The sequence below is a fragment of the Podarcis tiliguerta genome (assembly GCF_965153285.1).
Source record: "Podarcis tiliguerta genome assembly, chromosome: 7".
Classification (NCBI taxonomy): domain Eukaryota; kingdom Metazoa; phylum Chordata; class Lepidosauria; order Squamata; family Lacertidae; genus Podarcis; species Podarcis tiliguerta.
Window position 1 is genome coordinate 43,861,329 of NC_139540.1, and position 24,374 is coordinate 43,885,702.

The window sequence follows — 24,374 nt, forward strand, 5'->3', positions numbered from 1 at the left end:
AGCTTCCCAGTCGCGGTAAACAGCTGTTCTGTAATTCAGCAGAAAGTGTTTATAGATTTGGGGGTGCTGTAAAAGGGATTTGGCGTTCAGTAAATGTAAACACAGACTTGAACGCAGTCCCATTGGATCCAACAGAATCTGCTTTTTATTGGTGTTTATGGTAGTAGCTTGCATTGAAAAGCTAGAACACGGAACCATTGGCCAGCTTGCAACGTTGACAGGACTGGAAAACTCTCACTATGAATAAATTCATCAGAATGGGAGTGGTACACATGGCCTCTGCAATTTGCATCATTATGAACTTGAAAGTACAGTTACGATATTGCTTCAGGCCCAGGGGCAAAGCAGATGTGGCAACAACCACAGAAAATGTCCTTACCTGCTTGAGCACCTGTGCACATATTCTAGGTGCACCCTGTTACATACATTTAAATGCTTTTACCACATTTGTTGGATTGTTCACATGTAGTCTCCATGCCAAGAACGCGTTTACTAATGCTATATAGTATGTGAGTAGACAAGTACAAGTGATAAGTGCATTCAAATGTTCATTTCTGTATAGAAAACTTCTATACTAAGCATCGTATCTATGGTTGCCATTAAATCTGCTGCGATACAGCATGTTGAACACTCCCAAGCAGAAATCTATGCCAAACTGAGCCAAGCAGTGGCCCAAAACATTACTGGAAGCAATTACAGGGGAGCCATAGAATATGGGTCAAAACAGACATGGTAGTGGCCATAAATAAAGTGCTCACCCAAAAAATACACAAAGATGTCTACCTAGAAGTCATGTGTTCCAACCTACAAGCCATTTTTCCCAGTTGCTAAGTCCCATTCTCATTTCCACTATCTACAGAAGTTGGATATATCTAGACTTAAAGGCTTTTCTGCATTTTTCCTTTGTGTGCTTTTTTTAAATATAAATTTATATGGCTAATTTCGCTGAAAATTCAGGTAATTAAAATAATGATTATCTTATGTTTTGACATTAACCTATGACTTTCTAAAAGAATGACACTGATAGGTCCCTCTAAGAAGAAATGAAAACTACACAATATATGCATATATATTTTTTTTTGGGGGGGGGGAATCAAGAGCACTTGCCTTCTCACTTTTTGGTGTAATGCAACAGCAGATGACACATCTACGGGGGGGGGGGGGGATAAAAGGCCATGCTAGTCAAGTTAATGATGAAATAGTCTGTATTTTTTGTGTTAACTTCTTCTAAAATCTGAATGTATTCCCATAATAGGCCTTACCGCATAATTTCTTTTGAATGTCTTATTGGCTTGATTTGAGGTAATTGTGTGAGATAGGTAGACCTGCAATCATAGGTTTGTTGCAAAGCAAACTGTGTTCAGTGTCTTAGGATTCATATTGCTGTAGTTATCTGAGCATGAGCAATGCAGTCTTTGGAGATGACTGTTTATTATCATGACGGCTATGTTTTACATGTTTTAACCCTCTTTTTAAGAGTCAGTTCAGATCTTCATGCTTTCTGTTCCCAACACTTCACCATCATGTCCAAATTAGAATGGTTTCATCTCCCCTATGATGAGGTACCCCACTTCTGTGCTGAGAGTACACACATCCTGCCGTAAGGAGAGATCATGTACAAGTTAGGAAACAGGAAACGTGAAGCAATCTTGTGCTTCCTATTCCAAATCTCCAAGATTCTAACAGCAAATTCTAACAGCAAATTCACACAGGAGACTGCAGCTGTATTAACATTTAGTAAACCTTGCAGATCCAAGTGAGAGTACCGTTTGTGAAAACTATTCCTCCACGTGGGTGGCTACAATTCTTACAGTGGTGGCAGCTCAATGAATTTCAGATCTCTCTCTGAAGGAACTTGTACATAATTCTCTGGAGGAGGAAGAGGTCTCAGCCACTCCTTGTGAGTATCCATGATAGCTAAACTCATTTTTCAATGGTAAGAGTTCCAGATAAGCATCAGCCCATCCTAAACACATTTTACACATGGATCTTATGCCAGCTGGTGCATCTGATCTCATTTATATAAGCAATGAGTCAAGTGGTTATTGAAAGTAAAAACATCTTATTTTTTAAATTTAATTTGAATTAAGTTTTTAGCATCACAAGGAACATTTATTTAGGATTTTAATATTAAATATAGGACAGAAATGTCTGTGTTGCAAAAGCAACAAGATAGTTGGGCATGATTTTAAGAGACCATGCAGTTAATATTAAAGAGAAGAATGTTAAAGTATACAGCCTTGCTTAATCAGAATGATGTGATCTATCTACCCCAATATTCTTTATCAAAAAGCACAAGAAATAATTTCCTGATCACGTATTGAACTTCTTAGGTATGGGAATGGAGTCTTGGTCCCGTTATCTTGTTTCTCTTGAAATAAATATCCATCCCTCATTACTTTATCTAACCTCCTTATTAATCTCCATTGGTGATCATGAACTTTGACGGTGGTAAATTCCATAGACCAAGGCTGTGAATATGTCGTTGCAGCAACTTTTATTTGAAAGCTCCTTGATGTTACAGCTTATGCTCTGCCAGCCATTTTTGTAGTTCTGTTGTTTTGTTTACAAACTTCTGTAAGATTATTTCATTGGCTAGACTCCAACCAAAATACAACAGTTGTTCCATTCACTTTTCAAAATGATGCGTAATGTTCTGAGCTATCTCTTTAAGAAAAGAAATGAAGTGTTGACATCCTTCGAAAATTCAGTCCTATACATATTTACATTAAATTAAGCCTTTTAAACTCTATAGGTGTTGCTTCCAAAGAAATGTGGATAGGCTGCATGCTTCACTAACACGGGCTTTCAATGGCCTTGATAGGTAGTTTTGTTTTAATACTGCCCCCTTCTCTGTACCTCCTACTCAAGAAAGTGATAGCCAGAACTCTGCATATGCAGCACCAGTACCATAAAAACATACATTTTGTATAGTTTTTGTAACATTCAATTTCCTGGTACTTTTTATGTGATGCTATTTCACAATGTTATCACTATATTTTAATAAGAAGAACCAAACACTACTATTAAAAACCGCCCACCTCATTACATCTTCTTTTGCATCTTTCTGGCTTCTAGTTCCTTCGGGTTAAACATGTCTAGTCAAGGAACAACCTACTCTTGACAAATTTTCTCACGGCACTGTAGCTCCTGGCCTACTTTTGCAGTACATTATCTAATGGGAAATGGAAATTACTTTGTTTCAACACACTGGCACATTATTATAGTCTGTAACTATTAGCAACACTTTACTACAGATCTGTCTGCAGTTTTGGCATTATCACAGCTATTGCAAAATTATTCTCAAGTGCTGAAGGCACAAGTTAACACACTTATGAGCTACTGCAGAAAACTGGATGTAGGAATTAGGAGCACATGTATATAACCAGACTGGGATTTATTTCATTCCATGCCACAGGGTCTTCTTCTGACGCAAAGCAAAATACTAGGTAAGAAAATAATTAACATTTAGTGTATATTTTTAAAAGCTTCATGTCAGCAGTTAAAACCTGTTTTCCACTGTTCCATTTATTTTTCTAGCATTGCTATAGCTTATCATTCACTTCATTGTCCTTGTTTAAAAAAATACGAGCTTTTTCTAAAAGTTTATTGAGAAGCCTGTTTTAATGAGATGCCTCAGCTCATTTATAAAGCTCATATCAAAATCAGATTATGCTATCTATATGAAGATTTTCTCTACATATTCTCTCCAAAACATCTTGCAGACATTAGTAGAAATGAAATAATAATCTAAAGTATTTATTAATATTGCACAGTAAGGCTTGGGATTGGTCTTGTAAAAGCTTGTCACTGTGGGAAGAGTTTTTCTTCAGTAAATATACATGTGGAAAGTGATTAGGTGCATCAAATCGTTCATGCCAAAATAAAACCTGTTTGCCTTTAAGGTGCCACAAAACACTTCGTTTTTGCTTAGCTCTGTAATTCTGCAGGCACTCTTTACACAACTTACTCTTCACTCCAGACCTCAATTTAAGAGTGAGTCTTGCAGTCCAGTTCTGTCTCATTGGGTTCAGGGATACCTAACTCTGCATAGCATTGGGCTGCTATCGAGATGCAGTTAGGCTGTAATCCTCTGAGCACTTATTTGCCAGAAGTCCTATTGTACACAATAAGCAATTACAGCTGTGCATTCTGGTCCAGCTATTCAAATCCTTGCAGAACCAAGCCCTGCCATGGGCATAGTCAGGATTTATGTTGGGGTGTGTGCGTCTGTGTGTGCGCGCAGAACACCCACCTGTCATCATCCTCTGTCTGGCTCTGGCTTGCAGATTCAGGCTGAAATGTCTCAACAACAGTTGTTTCAAATTACTTTCTTTTCACCCTAAGTGCTCAGAAAAATCTGTCAACATCTTCACCAGGATGTGCCACAACATCATTGAAGTGACCCCAGCGAGTACTGTATTTCAATTTCAAATATTCTGATTATTTCTACTTTTAGTAAGGTATTTTATTTACTTGATTTAAGGGGGCAGGCCGGGGCAGCTGCTCCCCTGCTTCCCTGCCTAAACCCAAGCCCTTCAAGGTGAGAATGAGGAACCTGTGACCCAGATGTTGCCAGGTAAAACTTCCCTAAATGCTCTGCACCGGCCGCGCTGCCTGAGGCAGGTGGGACTTGGGAGCCTAGTTGCAAAGACGTGTTGCTCTTGTTCACAAGGTGGCAGGAGCACCTGCGGTTCCCTTACTTCCTCGGGGCGGTGGGGCAACAAAACCTGCGGCGTCTAAGGGGTGCCGGTGTCTCAGCGCCGGCCGAGCGCCTAGCGCGCCTCCGCCGCTGGGTGGAGCTTTGCCTCTCCGCTCTCGCCGCTGCCTCCCGGGAGCCTCTTGGCAGGAGGAGGAGCGCGGCCGGCAGAGCCACGCGGTCACGTGCGCGGGAGTGGGAACTACAAGAGAAGCCGAGGGGAGGGGACGCGCGGAGCGGACCGCGGCTGGTCGGAAAGGGTTGCGCAGGTGCCGGCCTGGCGCCGCCGCCCGAAGCGGTGAGAGAAAGAGGGGAGGTGGAGAGTGCGCGCACACACGAGGGGAGGGGGGGTGTTGAAGGCGTAGAAAGCGCAAGCCCAAAGAGACCCCCCCTCCTCCTTTCCCCCCTCGCCTCCTTTCCGCGCGCGCCTGCTGAATTGCTAGGTGGGGCTGCGTGGGGAGCTGAGGAGCTCCCCCCTCACTCTGTGTTTGGGGATGGGAGTTTGCGCCTTCTTCTTCCCAGAACCTGTGAGTGCGCTTTCTGCCCCGCTCGGGGCGTGCTGCCCTGCTGAACCCCGCTCCCCAGCAATACCCACCCCCTTGGCTGGCAGCTGCAGCGCGCTTCGGAGTGGCGGGGACCTGGGGTTGCAAGTGGCGAGCGCGCTCCTGCGAAGTGCAAGCGTCGGGGCCGCTCCCTTGGCTGCGCTCTCAGGATGTGCAATAATAGCAGCGCGGGGCGCAGGAGGTCCGGGCAGGCTTTGCGCAGAAGTGCGGGTCCTGCTATATCACAGTTTCTCGCGTCTTGTTGGCGGCGGGCGTCCTCCCCACGCTACCAAAAACCGTCACGTGTGACAAGATGTTTTAATTTTGCGGGCTAAGTTCGCTGCCTTGTGAACCCGAAAGTTCAGATGGGCCAGCAACCCTTTATCTCTTTTTGGATTGGACCGCTGAAAAAGTGGCAGCATAGCATGAGGGATTTTAGTACCTGAAGCCTGTCGCATCTTAGGAGGAGCTTTACTTGCTGGGCTTGTTTTGGTTTTTTTTTGTCAGAGAAACAGACATTGCGAGGGTGGGGGTGGGGGGACACGAGGTTGCAAACCCACCAGAATTTCGTTTCCTGCTTTTTGCTAAGGTGTTGGTCATTCATGATGCGATGAAGTGCCTTTGGTACACGTGTTACACATCATAGATATGCATACACTAGTATATTAAGGTTCTGTGTGTATGTTCAGTCCTAGAATATGCAGTTTTATTCATATCTCTCCTTAAGGTAGTTTATCCTGCATTGCATGGGGCTGAAATAGATGACCCTTGGAATTCCTTCCAACTACATAATTCTGTGATTTTATTATTCTATGATAACTATAATAATCAAACCTCTGAGCATATGGAAGGAAGTACAGTGATACCTCGGGTTAAGTACTTAATTCGTTCCGGAGGTCCCTTCTTAACCTGAAACTGCTCTTAACCTGAAGCACCACTTTAGCTAATGGGGCCTCCTGCTGCCGCTGCACCGCCGCTGCACGATTTCTGTTCTCATCCTGAAGCAAAGTTCTTAACCCAAGGTACTATTTCTGGGTTAGCGGAGTCTGTAGCCTGAAGCGTCTGTAACCCGAGGTACCGCTGTAGTTGTAACATGAAGTCATCACAGAAACTATTATGATGGGTGTGCAGTTGAACATGAGAATTAACCAATGTGTATTTAAAATTAAAATGGAAGCCCATTTGTACGGTGATTGAACACACATATTTTCGGACATCCACACAGGACTTTTTGGCTCTTGTGTTTTTTGTGTGTATGGCTAAATGTAAGATAGGGAGTGAGAAGACTATCAAACAGATGGAGTATTCTAAATAGTGTCTTATCTTCTTTTAAACCTAAATTGGCATTGTAAAATTTGGCGCACCCCCCCACACACTCTGTTGTATAGCATAGTTTTGGCACCCCCTGCAGTGAGGTACCCAGTGCAACCGCACCAGTCGTGCCACTCTAAAACCACCTCTTATTCAGTGGGTGCAATAATTAAATCATGCAACAGGGATTTCAGGGCACTGGTATTGGCAAGATCAGCGTTTTGTGTTATCGTGCCCATCACTGAGGAGTGAGGCCATTGTACAGAGTGCATTCTGTTCCTTGATCCTTATGGAGACTGTGCAACATTGCATGGAGCAGGAAAGATGACGAAACATCCCATACTGGCATTATGCAGATCCAGCAGCACTCTTTCAACATATCCAACAGTTAGAGCTCTTGACAGTTCTGTGTTTGCCAGTGTTTCTGCTCCTTTTTACAGAGGTGGGGGGAAAGTAGCAGCCTCTAGTCACTCTTCTCCTACTTTTCAGGCAAGAATGCTACACTGTTCTTTCAATCACTCTTATTTGTATCCAGCAAATGCAAATACCGTACCAAACGGAGAGCTGTGAGCTTACAGCAGAAAAATGACAATTGGCATATTAGACTTGGTACAAGCGAGTCACATTAAATTCACCAGGGCTTATTTTGGGGATGCATTTGAAGTTTTCCAGTTTAAGGGTCTGATACTGTTTCACTAATTCCTGTAGTCTAAGCTTGCACAGTTCTTCAGTTAGTGTTGTTTCCATCTGGTCCATACAGATAAAACAGCAATTGGCATAGACGACTGTTTGAACTGTGCAAGTTGCATAGTTAATATCCTTCTTGCAGGCAGCACAAAGAGTTGGGTCAATGAGAAAACATGCCTGTATTTCCACAGCATGCTTTCCATTATCTCAACCATTTATTATAGTGCTGAATTGGGAGTATGGAGGCACATAAAATTTGGGAGTGTGATAAAAAAGGCATCATTTAATTCAAAATCATGCACCAAAAACTGCATAGAGGGGAAATTAAATAAATCATGTTCAGTCTGGTGTGTTTCCACTTTAGCATTTTCATTAGTAGTAGGAGTAGGAGTAGTAGTAGTAATAGTAATAATACATACATACAGTATTCTACTCTTCCACATTTTCATACATTAAGGAGAACAGTGTACACTGTTGCAGGAAGGGTGGTATTTAAATGTAGTAGTAAATAAACCAAATAGTAACAGCAGCAGATTAAATTTTTTAAGGCAGACAGAGCTAATAAAACCATATCCATATATATATGGATATATATATATATATATATATATAACATTAAACACTTAATTGATGAACAAATGGGATGAAATCTGCAGCAGCAAAGCCAGCTTCATTGCTTGCTAAACCAATGGGGAATAATGTGTAGCTTACAAGTGAGTCACATGCAGCCCCCCTCCCATGATACTTAGATCCGGCCACATGATATTAGTAAAAGTCAGTGTCTCAGCTAAAATCAAAGCATTAGTTCTAGTTGAAAAGGAAAGGATAGCATGACAGTGGCAATGTGTCTTTTTCTAAAATAAAGAAACCCAGACTAAACCTCATACTATTTCCTTTTTTCAGTCCTTGAGGATACAAGGATTGACATGCAATGGGATATTTTTATCACTTGATTAAAAACAAAACTTTGAACCTTTTTCTAGGAGTGTGGTGACTGCAGCGCCAGCATGATCTTGATTATGCAGAAACCCTGAACTATCAAGATTTAAAGATAAAGTAGTCAATGCCATCTACTAGAACAATGTATAGGAGCTCTCTCACTGATCTGAAAGATCACAATGCAAACACATTCAAACATTGACATGTCTCCCAAAGAGCTTACCAAATGATAGCTAGGTCCATTGTATTATATAATTTGCATACTTTAATGCAAGGGTAGCCAACATGGTGCCCTGCAAATATTAGACTGCAGCTTCCATAATTCCTAGCTACAGTGGTAGCTCGGGTTGCAAACACTTCGGGTTACAGAAGTAGTACCTCAGGTTAAGAACTTTACCTCAGGATGAGAACAGAAATCATGCAGCAGCAGCGGGAGGCCCCATTAGCTAAAGTGGTACCCCAAGTTAAGAACGGTTTCAGGTTAAGAATGGACCTCCGGAACAAATTAAGTTCATAACCAGAGGTACCGCTGTACTGCCCATGTGGGCAGGGGCTGAGGGGAGTTCTAGTCCAACGGTCTGTAGAGAGCACCAAGTTGGCTACCCCTGCTTTAGTGGTTCCCTTCCCCTAGTCCAGACTTTCTCAATCTTGGGCTCCCAGATGTTGTTGGACTACCACTCCCATCATCCCTGACTGTTGCCCCTGCTTGCTATGGATGATGGAAGTGGTAGTCCAACATCATCTGGGAAACCAGGGTTGAGAAAGGCTGCCCTAGTGTTTATAGGTACAATCCTGGTGGTCCAAGTACCCTTTGATTTGCTGCTATACTCCCATGTGCTGATCTGCTTTTGCTGTATGAGTCAAAGACTGAATAACTGGCAACTAATCACCTGCCCTGGGGACGCGGGTGGCGCTGTGGGTAAAACCTCAGCGCCTAGGACTTGCCGATCGCATGGTCGGCGGTTCGAATTCCCACGGCGGGGTGTGCTCCCGTCGTTCGGTCCCAGCGCCTGCCAACCTAGCAGTTCGAAAGCACCCCCGGGTGCAAGTAGATAAATAGGGACCCGCTTACCAGCGGGAAGGTAAACAGCATTCCGTGTGCTGCGCTGGCTCACCAGATGCAGCTTGTCACGCTGGCCACGTGACCTGGAAGTGTCTGCGGACAGCGCTGGCTCCCAGCCTATAGAGTGAGATGAGCACACAACCCTAGAGTCTGTCAAGACTGGCCCGTTCGGGCAGGGGTACCTTTACCTTTACCTTTTAATCACCTGCCAGAAGTCACAATGATTGCCCAAACCTTCCTTCATAAGGAATTGCATAAGAAGGCAAAATTGGAGTCACTATGCGCCCTGTTCTATGATAGTTCTCAGCATGGGTGAAGCCAGGATTTATGTTGGGAGGGGGGGGGCAGAACTGAGCTATCTGTGATGTGATTGGTCACTTAGTTAAGTATTTTTATTTACAGCTTGCCCCTCTGGTTACACCCATGGTTGCAAGTGATTAGAGTTGTAGAATACTGGAAATCTTTAAAACTCATTATAATGCTGCAATTGATTAGTGAGGTTGCAGTTAAGCAAGAGAGGTGGGGTGGGAAGAATGTACCAAACATGGAAGGACTGTAGCTCAGTGGACAGAGTACACACACAATTTCTATGCAAAATTCTGAAGCTGACTCTTTGACTTCTTCACGTAGGGCTGGGATACTCCTGTCTGAAATCTTGGTGAGCCACTAGCTCACTATTGTCTAGAAGGATCTAGATATAAGGCAACTACCTATGTTCCTAATTCTCCTACAACATCCCCTTAATATATCTTCATCACAGATCCTGATGTGCAACATTTGCTCAACTGTGAACAATATCTTCTGCTTACTGCTTTGCTTAAATGAGAGGCTTCTACAGAGTAGAAAAGGTTACTAAACTGCCTGTTTCTAGAAGATATGCTGTTACCTTGTGAGTCCTTGAGTGTGAGGAGGTGGGGAGGGTTGCAGAGTAATAATATAATAGCCTGGAACACTTAAGCATGTTTCAAGAGCAGCAATTCCAGTTCTTCATGCACTAGCAAGCCTCCATAAACCTAAATAATACACTTCTGAGTATTTGGACCATTCTGTTGAACCAATGGAATTCTTGCAAATAAATACATTGCCAGTCTAGTTCACCTGAGGACACTACAGAAATGTGAAATTCGTAAGTTTTCTGTTTGAAACCCTTAAGTTGCATTCTACTACAACTGAGAATTTTGATTAATGCCCAGACAAACCTGCTTAACTTAAATGGTAATCATCTAGGTAATGCTGAGTCATGGAATGAAGAGAAGGCAGGTGCAAACTTGTCTGTTAGATCTGCAACTATGCCATGTATATGTTGGAAGCGACAGAATCCAGATGACACTTTTAATGGCACTGGAAACATTTCTGACCAACTTACACTGGTCACAAATACACCCTTGAAATGAACCTAGATGATGAGATATACCCCAATCTTACAAAGTCCTGACTATTTTGCAGAGATTCAGTTAAGTTTATATATTGCAACTTTGATTGTCCAAAATGTGGGGTTGTGCCACCAGCAACATTCTTTGTAAAGGCTAGTCAGACAGTTATTGTGCATAGACCACCTTCATGCCCTCCAGATCATCTGAAAGCTCCTCTGACACTAAACCCATTTCTGAAATTTGAGGGGTACTAGAATAGCTTCTGGAGAGCACAAAACTGTACACATATGGTCAAAATATGGGCTGCACATGGAACTGCTTGCATATGTATCCATATAGGACTTTTTAAATACCTGAGCTAGTGTACCCTATTAAAAATATTTCTAAACAAGTGCAGATTCTAGCTTTTGGTTGATACTGCACTCAGACATATGGTCTTCATGCAACCCCTTCCAGCTGATCAGCCAATTGATTTTGGCTACATCAGGATCACTGAGGAGGGGATGCTTTGCCGTCCTCCCACCCATGACCTCAATGCAGCCCAAATCACTGTCCCCATGCTGCTCTTAGCCATTTAGGAACAGCAATCTAGGCTGCATTGGGATTGTTACAACTATTCATGGTAAAGCAGGTGTGAACTGCCCTGGAATCTTCAGATGATGGGTGGTATACAATTATGTTGTTGTTAGTGATGGCCACCAACTTGGATGGCTTTAAAAGAATATTAGACAAATGAATAGAAGATAAGGCTTTAATCAGCTGCTAGCGATGATGACAATGTTCTGCTTCTACTCTCAGAGGCAGCATGGCTCTGAATACCAGTTTCTGGGAATCGCAAGTCAGGGGAATGTTGTTGTGATCTGGTCTTGCTTATGGGCTTTCCATAGGCATCTAGTCAGCCACTGTGAGAACAGGATACTGGATTGGATGTGCTTCTAGCCTGATCCAGCAGGTCATTCTAATGTTCTTAATTAAGCAAAGGCAATTTTATTTGTATTAACAAATTAGCTGGGAGTCAGCTGGCTGAACTGGAGGTCCCCTGTATCCTTAGATGTTCATCCCATCTTGCCATAGGGTTGCCTCCTTACCAACTAGCAGAATCTGTTTAAAATATGCACCGTAATTGAACTGTGGAATTGACATGCATCTTGTGGTAATGAACTTGGTTGGCTATAAAAAGGGAATTATGAAATAGAAGATGAGACTATGTGCTACCTCTAGTACTGGAGATGGTGTGCTTTTTGGTTGCTGGGAAGCACAAGAGGGGAGAGTGCTATTGCACTCAAATTAGCCTCAGTGGGATCAAGGTGTTGGACTGCCATGATAGGCCTCTGTTCCGATTTCAGCAGTGCTTTCCTTATGTTCATGCTGTTTCTGTGTGCTGGGTTCTAATGTATTTTTAATTGCTAATTGTTATTTTTTGTGTGAATGTTGTCACTGAGTACTCCTTTGTTTAGTGAAAAGGCGGTGGGATATCAATTATACAAATAAATAAAATAATTATCTGTATTTTAGTAGAGATGAACACTGAGGCAGAACAGCAGCTTCTCCACAATGCTAGAAATGGACACAGTGAAGACATCAGGCAGCTGCTGGGAACTATGGACAAAGGAGAGGCCATCTTTAACATCAACTGCAAAGGTTAGTATAGGCAGCCTTTTGAGTAACACCTGGGACATTTATAAGTGTTGACACCATGGCTTCATTGGAACAAAATGTATACATTACTGCAGAATATTGGTCTTCTGGTAGTCCTTGGGAGAATGTAAAATATACTGGAATATTTCAGGCCAGATGTCATATCAAAATACGGTGTGTAGCTTCTTGGATCCATTGCGGGAAAAGATACATTTTTGAGAAGGTAGCAGAAAGGCCTTGTGTCATCTGGCACCACTGCTTTGTAAAAGTGCCAACTATGTTTTGAATAAATGCCTTGATGGATTATGATCTACTCCCTCAGACAAAAGCTAAGCTAAAGCCATTAGCGAAACTCACGGCAACTCAGCCTTCCTTTTTAATGTCACCTTTCCTCCAAAGAGTGCTATATGTTCGTTATCATAGCAGCAATCCTCTTGAGATTAAGGTTAAGCTGAAAGATAGCGAATGGCCAAAGGTTTCCCAGCTGAGTGGGGAGCCCGTGTTTTCTTGGTCCTTGTCTGAAACTCAAGTCTAACTGCTACAATTCTTTTACTTCTCACTGAGGATGATACAAATTCAGTTTCTATCAAACACATGTGAGAGCATCTTAAATTGGTGCAGTGCAGAATCATGTAGGATCTTTTTCAGTTTTCTTGGATGATATAACTTTGCTTGCATGAAGGGATGCTGTAGTTTAGATTTGTCGTGTTTTGTATTGTATCTTTAGGCAGAAGCAAATCTAACTTGGGATGGACACCTCTTCATCTTGCATGTTACTTTGGGCACACCAGTGTTGTCAAGGATTTGCTGAAGGTATAAACTTGTAATCTTCTAATGAATTAATATTTTCTGTGCAACAGAAATCAGCATTTCTCCTCCAAAGCAATGAGCAGTTAACACTGAAATGTTTAATTTGTAGGTCAAAAGGTTTAAATAGTTAGATGCTGAAACCTTATGCAGAAGTTTATTATGTACCCATTAGACTCTGCAGGTGTTTCCTGTGGTACATAGTGGGTATCAATTGGGCAGAATCTTTATCAAACCTTCCAGCTTCAACACTTCATCACACCCAACATCCCCTTGCAGGATGGCCATGTCCACTATGTGCACTAATCAGGAACCCTTGACATATTCTTCAAATAGTATAATTGAGCTACTTTAAGTGTGTGTGCGTGCGTGTGTATATGCATACATGCACACACACATGAAGCAGAGCATGTTGATACTCTTAGCAACTACAGTGGACTAGAAGGGATCATGCTTCAAACTGATTAAAATGTTCAAGCTGTGTCACTTATCTGTGAAGGTATAAAGGACTCTTGATGCAAGTAAGAGTGCTCCTTCAGCTAAAGGTTTTCAGCATTAATCCTTGTACTTAAAATAAATGGCATTGGTGGTTTCTGAGTCTGAAAGATAAGAAACCAAGTTGAATCTGTTAGCCCATAGGCCTTTAGGTCACCAGCAGGAGTTCGGGATGAAATCTAGGCCTCCTGGCTCTAATTTTGAATTCTGTATTTGTTAAACCACATAATCCATTTAGTTCTGCTGCATGTGTAGCTTGATCTGACCTCTTTGTAACCCTTTTGAGAAAGAAAATGAGCTGAATCCAATTTGAACAAACTGGATTAAAGGTGGCGATGAAGTAGACTGGCGCACAAGAATTGCTACCTTCCCAAACACAGAGAGCTTAGAGCTCAGATCAAGACCAATATAGCTTGCACTTGAGCACAGAGCATAGCAAGTGGACATGGGTAAGGCAGGCGGGCCAAACCACCTTTTGGAAAATTTTAAATTAAAATGAGTTTGGCATGGAGAAAGTCTTTACTACACTGGCTAAACTTTCTATTAGAAATTTTGGAGTACAGTCATTCTAATACAGCCTGTCACTGTCCCAAGTAAAACAGATTTTATGTGGAAGTATGCACCATTGAAAGCAAGAATAGAGTTTGTGTGAATGGTCAGAAACCAATTTTCTTGGATGCCAAGCGCTACTAAACAATCTTTCTTTATAGGCTGGTGCTGAAGTAAATGTATTAAATGACATGGGAGATACCCCACTGCATCGTGCAGCCTTCACCGGGCGGAAGGTAAAATTAACAACTTCAGCCTCTTCTCAGAGGTGTTCCTTGTGACTGTTCTCCCTGTCACAGACACCTTGTAATTTCCCCGTTAGAAATGTTTGTTCTGTTTAATTATACGTGGCATCACTTCCTAAGACCAAAAGTACAAAGCAAAAGTAAACTGGCTAAAAGGAGGGAGAGGTCTCTGTAGATAATGCAACAAAACTTTGTCTTTCAGGAGGTAGTTATGCTGCTTTTGGAACACGAAGCTGATACTTCCATTGTTAACGGGAATGGGCAAACTGCAAAAGATGTTACACATGATAAAGAAATAAGAGAGATGCTGGAAGGTATCCATTCTGTAAGATATATGAACTTTAGAGAATTGGCATTCTGGTAAAGATGCTTTGCTGATTCAGTATGAACAGTGGTGATGTCTTCATCCTTCTTAGAGACTATTTTGCCAAGGTGACAGAGCACTTCTTTTCCCTAATGATAAACACTGTCGTGGCTGCTTGAAACTGTGTCTGCATTGAACACATCCTGTATCGCACGATTAGACCCTGCTGCAAAGCTTTTACAACACTAGAAATGTGTTGATGATGTGAAGAAAACTGCTTGGTAGTTGCTGGTTCACATGATAAACCTCTGCACTGACATTGCATTGACACATAGATATGCAAATTTTGCCAAGGACCTGTGCCTTGAAGCTATTAAGTACCTAGCAGCATCCCTGTTAGTGTTCACAGTTAGCACACCGGAAATCTGTGGTTTTCCCAAGAGCAATCTGTGGTTTTCCGAAGAGCCTGATGTAAAAGGAGACAATGGCCTTGTGTATCATAACCCACATAACTTAAGCTTTTTTGCATGTGTGAACTTCTAATTTAGTTGCGACGGTAATACGTTATTGAGCCTTTGATGGGTTTTCTTTCCTCCATAAGTGATACAATCTTTGACCATTTCAATAGGTGAGCTGTTGTATGGGTGTATTCAATAAATGTTGAGTCTTTCACAGTTGTTTTTTAAGGCAGTAAAGTGCCATTTATTGCAGAAAAGTATATACACACACAAACACAATCAAATCTGATTTTAGTGGGGCTTACCAAGTACAATGTCCTTTATCCCAAATTACTTTTTAAAAAATAAATCTCATAAGATATATGATTTGTGTGTCCTATGAAACCAGTTCTATTTTTTTGTAAAGAATGTTCTAAGCCACATGTTGCCGATTATGTTTAGGGTGGCTTCCTTGAATTGGATACTCTTGTTACATAAAAGACCCCTTGTGCATTGTTTCATATGCCATAGAAGACCTCAAAACACTTTCCAACTTATGGTGTATATCCTAAGGTTTGTGGCAGAGACCAGTGTTAATTTAGGGGGCACTATTCCCTGAGACACACAGCAGACAATCTAACATGGGTTGAAACTTTTATTTGAATTGTCTGAGGACATTAGAAATAAGGAGTTGTATCCACTAAGTTCTACTAGGTATGAACCCACTGAAATTAATAGACCTAAGCTAGCCAAGTTTATTTTCATGGGCCTGCTCTGAGTAGGACTAATGTTGGATGCAGCCCAGAGTCAGCATTCTTTTTAATACTGGCATCAATTGCATGTTTCCTTCTTCTGTCCTAGGATAGGATAAATGTGTACTTGAGTCACTTCTAACATTGACTTCAGAAGCTTGAATAGCATTTTAATAAGGTGCCTGCAGTATCATGCAATGCACCTTTCCCATGTAGATTTGTCAGCTATAACCAGTTTGTTGAAACTTAAGTGGAGGGTTTAGTATTTGCCAGTGTAAATGTCAGTTCTACCTAAAGTTCCCACGTGATCAATTGCTTCTGATAGGCTACTTTTCTACAGTCAGGGAAGAAAGCTAGGTTACAACTTGCCTACACTAGAATAGTTTGTGAGAACTAGAGACACTCGTGCTTAGAAAAGGATAAAACTTTCACAGGTTTGAGAAAGAGAGGGAGACAACATGCTGTGTGAGAGTGAAAGATTGGCACATAGTTCAGACTTACGGAGTTTCCTGTCACAACAGTGGCGTAGCGTGGGTTGTCAGCACCCGGGGCAAGGCAAGTAATTTGCACCCCCTAACCCGTGGATTTGCGCCCCCTAACCCTAACCCCCAAATGTTGCGCCCGGTGCTGCCGGCCCCCACCTGCACCCCCCACGCTACGCCACTGTGTCACAATATATGATGATAATGACCTCTCTACTTGAACAAATTTATGGAGAAGAAGAGGTCTATCAGTGGCTATTTACAATGACAGTCAAGCTGAACCTTCATGTTACTCTGATTTACAAGTACCAGGAGACAAGCAACAGGGGAGGTAAGATGCCTTCACCTTCTAGTTGCACAGTTTCTGGAACGATTTGGCTAGCAGCTATTGGAAACAGGGCACTGCACTAGGTGGGACCTTTGTCTGATCTCCCAGGGCTGCCCTTACCTGGGCTCAATGAGTCCCTTGCCTTATCCATATCTTCTGCTATTGCTGCCAAATTCTGTAGTGGTTCTAACAACTCATTCCCTTTTTAAAAAGATGCATTCCCAGCACAGATGATATTAGATAGTACTGTCTCTACTTCACAGGGCTAGAAGCACTGCTTGCTGGGACTTGTAGTATGGCAGAAGCAGGAAAAGGGAAGGAAAGAACTGTTTGGGCATAGAAGAGGTGAGCAAAAGGGTCTTATGTAAAAAGAGTGTGTTACTGGGGAAAGCTGCTGTTAAAAGTATAAAATCCACCAGTATTTTGTTTTAGGACACACTCTCATTAGTTTGTGGCATTTAGCATTATGACGTAATTTGGGATAGAAGTGCTTTAGGATGGCTGACTGGGGAAAGCTCCACTAAAATTCTGTCAAGCTTTATGTTCTGTATTTCTTTTCGGTTTTTATTTTTGGTGGAGGGGCTACATAGTCAAAGCCCTGTAGTTGTTTTAAGACTCTCTAATCTTTAATACACACACATAAGCCTTGGAATGATTAGAAATTGCATTACCGTACTTATGTAGATAGCAAACCTGCTTAGATATGATTCAGATAAAGTCTATATTTTGTGAAGAGACATAATAAAGATTATATTTTGATAAAATTGACTTTCGCTATCCAGTATTTTATCTAGAGTTAACACTTAGCAGGATACTGAGTGCAGGAGTTGCTCAGTTTTGCATTGCTTGGTCTTCTAGAATTTCAGTTTGCCCTTAATTTCAAAGAAATAAACCTTGTTGGTTAGCATTTGCCATTGAATTCCTCTGTAAGCAGAGATGAATGCTGATAGCACTATTGCCAAATAGCTGCACTCTTATGACTGCATGCCGTGGGAGTGGACATCATTTACATGAACTGAGCGTGTACAAACCTGTTCCTATGGATATGATCTGGGTATAAAAGCAGGTTGGGTTAAAGCTGCCTATCCAGATAATCAAAGATGCAGTGTGTTCCCTGCATGAGACTCTCCAAAGCCTGCTTACTAGGACCTTTTAACTGGAAAATACTGGGGACTGGACTTTTGGCTTTATATATGCAAAACATAGGGACGCGGGTGGCGCCGTGGGTTAAACCACAGAGCCTAGGACTTGCCGATCAGAAGGTTGGTGGTTCGAATCCCTGTGAAGGGGTGAGCTCCCGTTATTTGGTCCCAGCTCCTGCCAACCTAGCAGTTCAAAAGCACGTCAAAGTGCAAGTAGATAAATAGGTACCGCTCCGGCGGGAAGGTAAACAGCATTTCCGTGTGCTGCTCTGGTTCGCCAGAAGTCGGCCACGACTGGACCCTAATGGTCAGGGGTCCCTTTACCTTATGCAAAACATCAGCTCTACTGCTGAGCTGGTCTTGGCCTATATTGTTCTGGAAATTAACAGGCTGAAGTTTAGGGAATATAAATCTGTGACCTACTACTCAGGAGGGAAGGACCCACAAATGTTAATTGCTTTTTCATTAGGAATCTAGCAATGAAAGAAACTTCCCTATGGGAGGATGTTGTTTTAATTAATTATTTGTACTTAGCTGTAGAAAGGACTGAAGAAAGAAAACTCGAAGAACTCCTCCTGGGAGCTGCACGAGAAGGAGAAACTGAAAAACTCACAGCACTGGTACATACTGTGTTACCATTCTCTTGATATTTTTAAGCCATACTATACAAGTAATGATAGAGATACAGGGTTTTTAAATCAAAATAGATAATAGGCATGGTGGAAATAGATCTCAGGCAGTGGAATGGCCAGGAGCTCTGGTAGTGCTTTCTGTCTATAATTCTGCTCGGCTGTCTGTGGTGTGTTAGAAAACGTAACTGCAAAAAATTACAAGTATGATTAAATAATGTTTTGTTTTTTTTAATAATTGTCTCTAGTTAAACAGGTCAAATTCTCCTGACATCAACTGCACTGATCAGGTGGGAAATACACCATTACATTGTGCAGCATACCGTGGCCATAAGCACTGTGCTTTGAAGCTCCTAAAATCTGGAGCAGACTCCAAAATAAAGAACAAAAATGGTATGTAAAAGTTTCATTTTATTAGCTCTAGATTTCCCCTTTCACACGAAAAGCAAAGTGAATGCATTAACTAAAAATAAAACATTATTTTCATCTAACTGGGTCTAGAGTATTGTATTTTAGCACTGTCAATTGGCTTTGTATTAGAGAATTTTAATCCGGGTTTGTGTTGCCAGTAAATAAGTGCCAGATGCCGATGAAAATAAATACCCAATAATCCTATTTTAGCTCTTACAAAGCCCATATGCTTAACCAGTACCGTCTGATGCATTCTTGAAAGGACTTCTGTTGCTAGCATCATTCTCACATTAAAAAAATTGAGCATGGCTATGTTTAGTAGAATAATTTTTGAATCAATCCTTTGCGATACCTTGAGTAAAATGCCTGTTGAACAATACCTCAAACCAAGAGAGCATCCTTTGCTTTTCCTCTCAGCTGTGAAACATAAGGTATATTCTCAGAGTTGCCAACTGTATTGATTCTGATCCAGCTACGATGAAGTAAATCCGTCTGCTCTTTTGAACAGGTCAGACACCCCTTGCTTTAGCCCAAGGTGCAGAAATGAAACACATACTTGGAGGGGGCATTGGGAAGGTGGGTACAGCAGATTGTGTGTTTAATCTGTGCCATTAACGTGGGTCGACTTGTGTTTAATTTCTCAATTCTTTTGCAGGTGAGCAACAAACCTCCGAAACGATATGAAGGACTACTCTGGAAGGTGCCTATCTTTTTTCCTTTTTTGCCTTCTCCTTATGTTTTAATTGGCCAGAGTTTTTTTTTATTTCAAGCCATAGCAATAACACAAACTGATAGACGGTTCATTCACTGTACTAACTCTCAAGATAGAAGCAGAATTCATACCATAAATGCCCTTATCTTGAACTGCTTTGCTGAGGCAATGGCTCTTGGGAGCGGGCCAGAGGTCAGTGTGTCTCCTTTCTCCAGGGCTGGATTTACGCTGACCTTTTTAGTGTTATTAGAACAATATTAGCTATATTGTTCTAAAACAGGCACCCCCCCAACCTTCAGCCCTCCAGATGTTTTGGACTACAATTCCCACCATCCCTGACCACTGGTCCTGTTAGCCAGGGATCATGGGAGTTGTAGGCCAAAACAACTGGAGGGCCGCAGGTTGGAGATGCCTGTTCTAAAATGTCACAGGGGATACAGCTAAATAATGTTCATTACCTTAACGTTGTTCATCCCTAACAGCAGCTCCCTTTCCTACCTGGTTCCTGGTTGCTCTGCAGTGCCCTCTGGTGTCACATTTTAATAAAGCATTATTAACATTCTTAGCAAAATGTAATGTGATCCTTACGTCTTCAAAATCCTTCCTTGCCTCTTTCATAATAATAATAATAATAATAATAATAAATAATACAGTGGTACCTCGGGTTACATACGCCTCAAGTTACAGACTCCGTTAACCCAGAAATACTACCTCAGGTTAAGAACTTTGCTTCAGGATGAGAACAGAAATTGTGCAGCAGCAGAAGGTCCCATTAGCTAAAGTGGTGCTTCAGGTTAAGAACAGTTTCAGGTTAAGAACGGACCTCCGGAACGAATTAAGTACTTAACCCAAGGTACCACTGTACCTTTATTGTCATTGTACAACCCTAACATTATAAACCATGAGATTAGATCCGCCCCAGGTTATATCTTCCATTTGAGCTCTTCCATTTCTAATATGACCCATCTGTTCCGTATTGTTGCTGTTGTCTTAAAGGCTAGTGGGTGACAAAATGTCTTAACTTCCCTGACGTGTATGAAATATAGGCTGCTCGAATCTTTTCTTCATATCTGATCAATATTACTTCAAGAATTGAACCAATTACAGTTTATTGCATTATAATGAGCTGTGCAGCTAGATGCTTGACTCAGAAGTCACAGGCTTTGGGGATATACTTGAAAAGAAGGCTCTTGTCCCATCCTCACTTTAACTGAATGTCCACAGGGTAGGCTAGTAGTAACTGTACTTGCAGCCTTTTATACATCTCAGGTGAAAATGGTCATCCTTCCCAGGCTCTAGCTGAAGTTTTCAAGTAAGCATTACTTCTGTTTACTATCAGTCAAGTATCACAGAACAAATAGCAGAGTAGTCATCTTCAAAACTTCTGGCCTCCTGAGATAATTAAAACCATTAAGGATGTATTGTTCAGCATTAAAGCTGCTTAAAAGGTAAAGGTACCCCTGCCCGTACGGGCCAGTCTTGCCAGACTCTAGGGTTGTGCGCCCATCTCACTCAAGAGGCCGGGGGCCAATGCTGTCCACAGACACTTCCGGGTCACGTGGCCAGCGTGTCAAGCTGCATCTGGCAAGCCAGCGCAGCGCACGGAACGCCGTTTACCTTCCCACTGGTAAGCGGTCCCTATTTATCTACTTGCACCCGGGGGTGCTTTCGAACTGCTAGGTTGGCAAGCGCTGGGACCGAACGACGGGAGCGCACCCCACCGCGGAGATTCGAACCGCTGACCATGTGATCGGCAAGTCCTAGGCGCTGAGGTTTTACCCACAGCACCACCCGCGTCCTGTAAAGCTGCTTAGTAATGCTTATTATTGTTTGTCATGCAGCAACACATGGCAAATTCAGCTATTGCTGAGGTGATAGACTCCGTTTTTGTTTTGTTTTTAAGAGTTCAAGATTTTTTGGGTGGAAGCCATATTGGGTAGTACTGGAACATGGAGTCCTCTCCTGGTACCAAAAACAGTAAGTGTGAAATTGAGCATCTCTCTAAAGCCTTTTGAATGTATAATATTGATACCATCTGCTTTTGAAACATGATTTTGAAATTGTTGAAAAGTTGAACTTTCTTTACCTATACATAAGTTGAAATTTATTTCTTAAGTTTATAATTTTATCATTCCATGTATTTGAAGAATGTGGTTTTTATTTATATTATGATGGATTGACTTGTATTACAAGGAAAACTACCTTATATTTGTTTTCAGCTCTCTGAACACTCTTCATGTGTAAATATAATGGGCAGTATTTTATTATTGGTCTTAAGTCCACTGAGTTCAGTGGGTTTATTCCAGGTACGACTCAGTCAAATACCACCCAATCACATTCTGCTATAAAGAAATTCTGCATCACTCCAAAAGCCTTTGGGTGGCTGTAATACTGATGATGATAATGATTAATTATTTGTTCTGCCTTCTTTTGAAGGGCTGATACTGGGAACAGTAATCGCCGCCAAGGATGCAAGCACTTAACACAAGCCATTTGCACAGTAAGCAAACTGGGGAACTCAGAAATATCTGTTATGATTGTGGACAGAATGGGCTAGTGTGTTAGGCTTAGGTATGGAATATCCAGGTTCAGATACCCAAGCAACAGAGCAAGCATTTTTAGCCAAGGTTGTTCTGTTTTTATTTTTGGTGTTATGGTATTGTTGTTGTTGTTTAGTCGTGTCCGACTCCTCGCGACCCCATGGACCAGAGCACGCCAGGCACTTCTGTCTTCCACTGTCTCCCGCAGTTTGGTCAAACTCATGCTGGTAGCTTCGAGAACACTATCCAACCATCTCGTCCTCTGTCGTCTCCTTCTCCTTGTGCCCTCCATCTTTCCCAACATCAGGGTCTTTTCCAGGGAGTATTCTCTTCTCATCAGATGGCCAAAGTATTGGAGCCTCAGCTTCACGACCTGTCCTTTCAGTGAGCACTCAGGGCTGATTTCCTTAAGAATGGATAGGTTTGATCATCTTGCAGTCCATGGGACTCTCAAGAGTCTCCTCCAGCACCATAATTCAAAAGCATCAATTCTTCGGCGAGCAGCCTTCTTTATGGTTCAGCTTTCACTTCCATACATCACTACTGGGAAAACCATAGCTTTTACTATACGGACCTTTATTGGCAAGGTGATGTCTCTACTTTTTAAGATGCTGCCTAGGTTTGTCATTGCTTTTCTCCCAAGAAGCAGGCGTCTTTTAATTTCGTGGCTGCTGTCACCATCTGCAGTGATCATGGAGCCGCTATGGTATTATCTGGTTCTTATTTGTGAGCCACTTTATAAGGAGTGTTGAGGCATAGATATTTTAAACAGCTGAGGAGAATTACGTATCCTCTACTTATGGCAGATGATATTTCCTCCCATTCCTTAGAAAAATCTACTAGAATTCTACATGTTCGGGCTTTGTGTTCCAGGGCATTCCTTTTTTTAGGGTATCATTTTTTAAATCAACCTAGCTTCTAAAAAGGCTAACAGTCAGGTAACAAGCAGTACAACTTATAGTTTTGCAACATGCCCTATCCACAGTAGTAAACTTATAAACAAATTACTGTGTAAAATGCACACATCAGCTTGAACTTATTGTGAGTAGGGGTAAAGAACGATGACCTCCAAGTGGGACTCAGAATTCATAGCCAAATATATTTTTGAATACAGTCACACAATGCCAAGGCTGTGATTAAAAAGCAGAATTACAACAAAGGGGTTGCAAACGCTGCAGGAAAATGAGGACTCTGCTCTGTGATTTGTACAGTATGCAAAACTAAGCAAGTTGGCATATATGCTGTTTTGCATTCTTCTTTTGTTAGTTACAGGGTGGGGAAAAGAACATAGAATGCTCTGCCTTTTGGTTACTGGAAGTACTGCTGGACCTCACCTTGACTCCACAAACCCTGACATTTGCCCATAACATGTTCAAACCTACCCTTAACAGTCATGATTATTAAAACCTTCAACGGGGTTTTCAACAGGGAGCTGTCTGCTTTTAATGAAAGGGCTGTGTTGTTTTCATTGTAATCATCTATATGTTTTTAATGTATCTTCTATTGATGTTTAACTGTTTCCTTAATGATCGGGGGGTTTATTATTATTATTTCTCTGTTTTTAGCTGTTCTTGTTTTATTTGTAAGCTACCTTGAGTCCCTGTCAGGGAAAAATACGGGTTAGAATTAAAGACATAATAATAGTAATCTGATTTTTATTTTAAAATGAGATTCTCAGAATGCTGATTTTTTTTGCACCAATTTTTTTCTGAAAGAATGAAGTGGGCATGGATTTAACGAGATACAAATGCACCAACTGAATTATCTCTGACAAAACTCATTTTGCTTGATAGTTCGCTATTCATTTTTCCCCCCCAGTTACTTTAAGTGAACAAGATCCAGACAAACTAGGGATGTTGGATTTGACCTGTAAAATTTTCAATAACTTAGTCACTTTTGCAGATGGAACTTGTATAGGAAGCACTGTGCAGTTTGCTGACCTTCTGTTTCTGACCTGCTGTCTCTGCTTCCGATTGAAGGTAAAAAGTACAGACGGCAACCTCTTCTCAATCAAATGCTTTGATAATACGGTTCACAGTTTTAAAGTTCCCAAGTCCAATCAACAGTCAAGAGAGGTAAGTATTTCTTTAACCAATACTTGGTAACTTGCGGATTCTAGCCAAGAACAAAACCACTGCTTGCCTAAATGTCGTTGGATAGGAATCTTTTCGGGTTGAATTTATTGAGTTCTTGTAATGCCACACTAAATTATCTTATTGCCATGATGAATGGTGCTGTGTAGTTGTAGCTTTGTCTACTTCTTGTGCTTCACAGGGAAAGCAAGGCAAT

The 24,374-nt window shown here is 41.7% G+C and overlaps 2 protein-coding genes across 10 annotated transcripts in view; one reads left to right on the top strand and one right to left on the bottom strand.

The window, feature by feature from the left end:
* RIOK3 (RIO kinase 3) overlaps positions 1–24,374 on the bottom strand; it is a 910,199-nt gene that overhangs the window by 522,985 nt on the left and 362,840 nt on the right. The gene's annotated exons all lie outside the window — the stretch shown is intronic.
* Positions 1–24,374, top strand: part of OSBPL1A (oxysterol binding protein like 1A) — a 154,461-nt gene that overhangs the window by 79,934 nt on the left and 50,153 nt on the right. For 3 of the 9 annotated variants that reach the window (XM_083451591.1, XM_083451593.1, XM_083451597.1), the window contains exons 2-12: positions 12,130–12,255; positions 12,980–13,065; positions 14,265–14,339; positions 14,551–14,662; positions 18,328–18,413; positions 18,671–18,815; positions 19,342–19,409; positions 19,489–19,533; positions 21,449–21,522; positions 21,982–22,045; positions 24,065–24,160. In XM_083451591.1, the coding sequence (XP_083307717.1) occupies positions 12,130–12,255; positions 12,980–13,065; positions 14,265–14,339; positions 14,551–14,662; positions 18,328–18,413; positions 18,671–18,815; positions 19,342–19,409; positions 19,489–19,533; positions 21,449–21,522; positions 21,982–22,045; positions 24,065–24,160 (977 nt within the window). Of the gene's footprint in view, positions 1–1,750; positions 1,901–4,795; positions 4,998–12,129; positions 12,256–12,979; positions 13,066–14,264; positions 14,340–14,550; positions 14,663–18,327; positions 18,414–18,670; positions 18,816–19,341; positions 19,410–19,488; positions 19,534–21,448; positions 21,523–21,981; positions 22,046–24,064; positions 24,161–24,374 lie in introns of those variants that run through there. The other 6 variants (XM_083451596.1, XM_083451600.1, XM_083451594.1 and 3 more) reach the window with 3 other exon arrangements.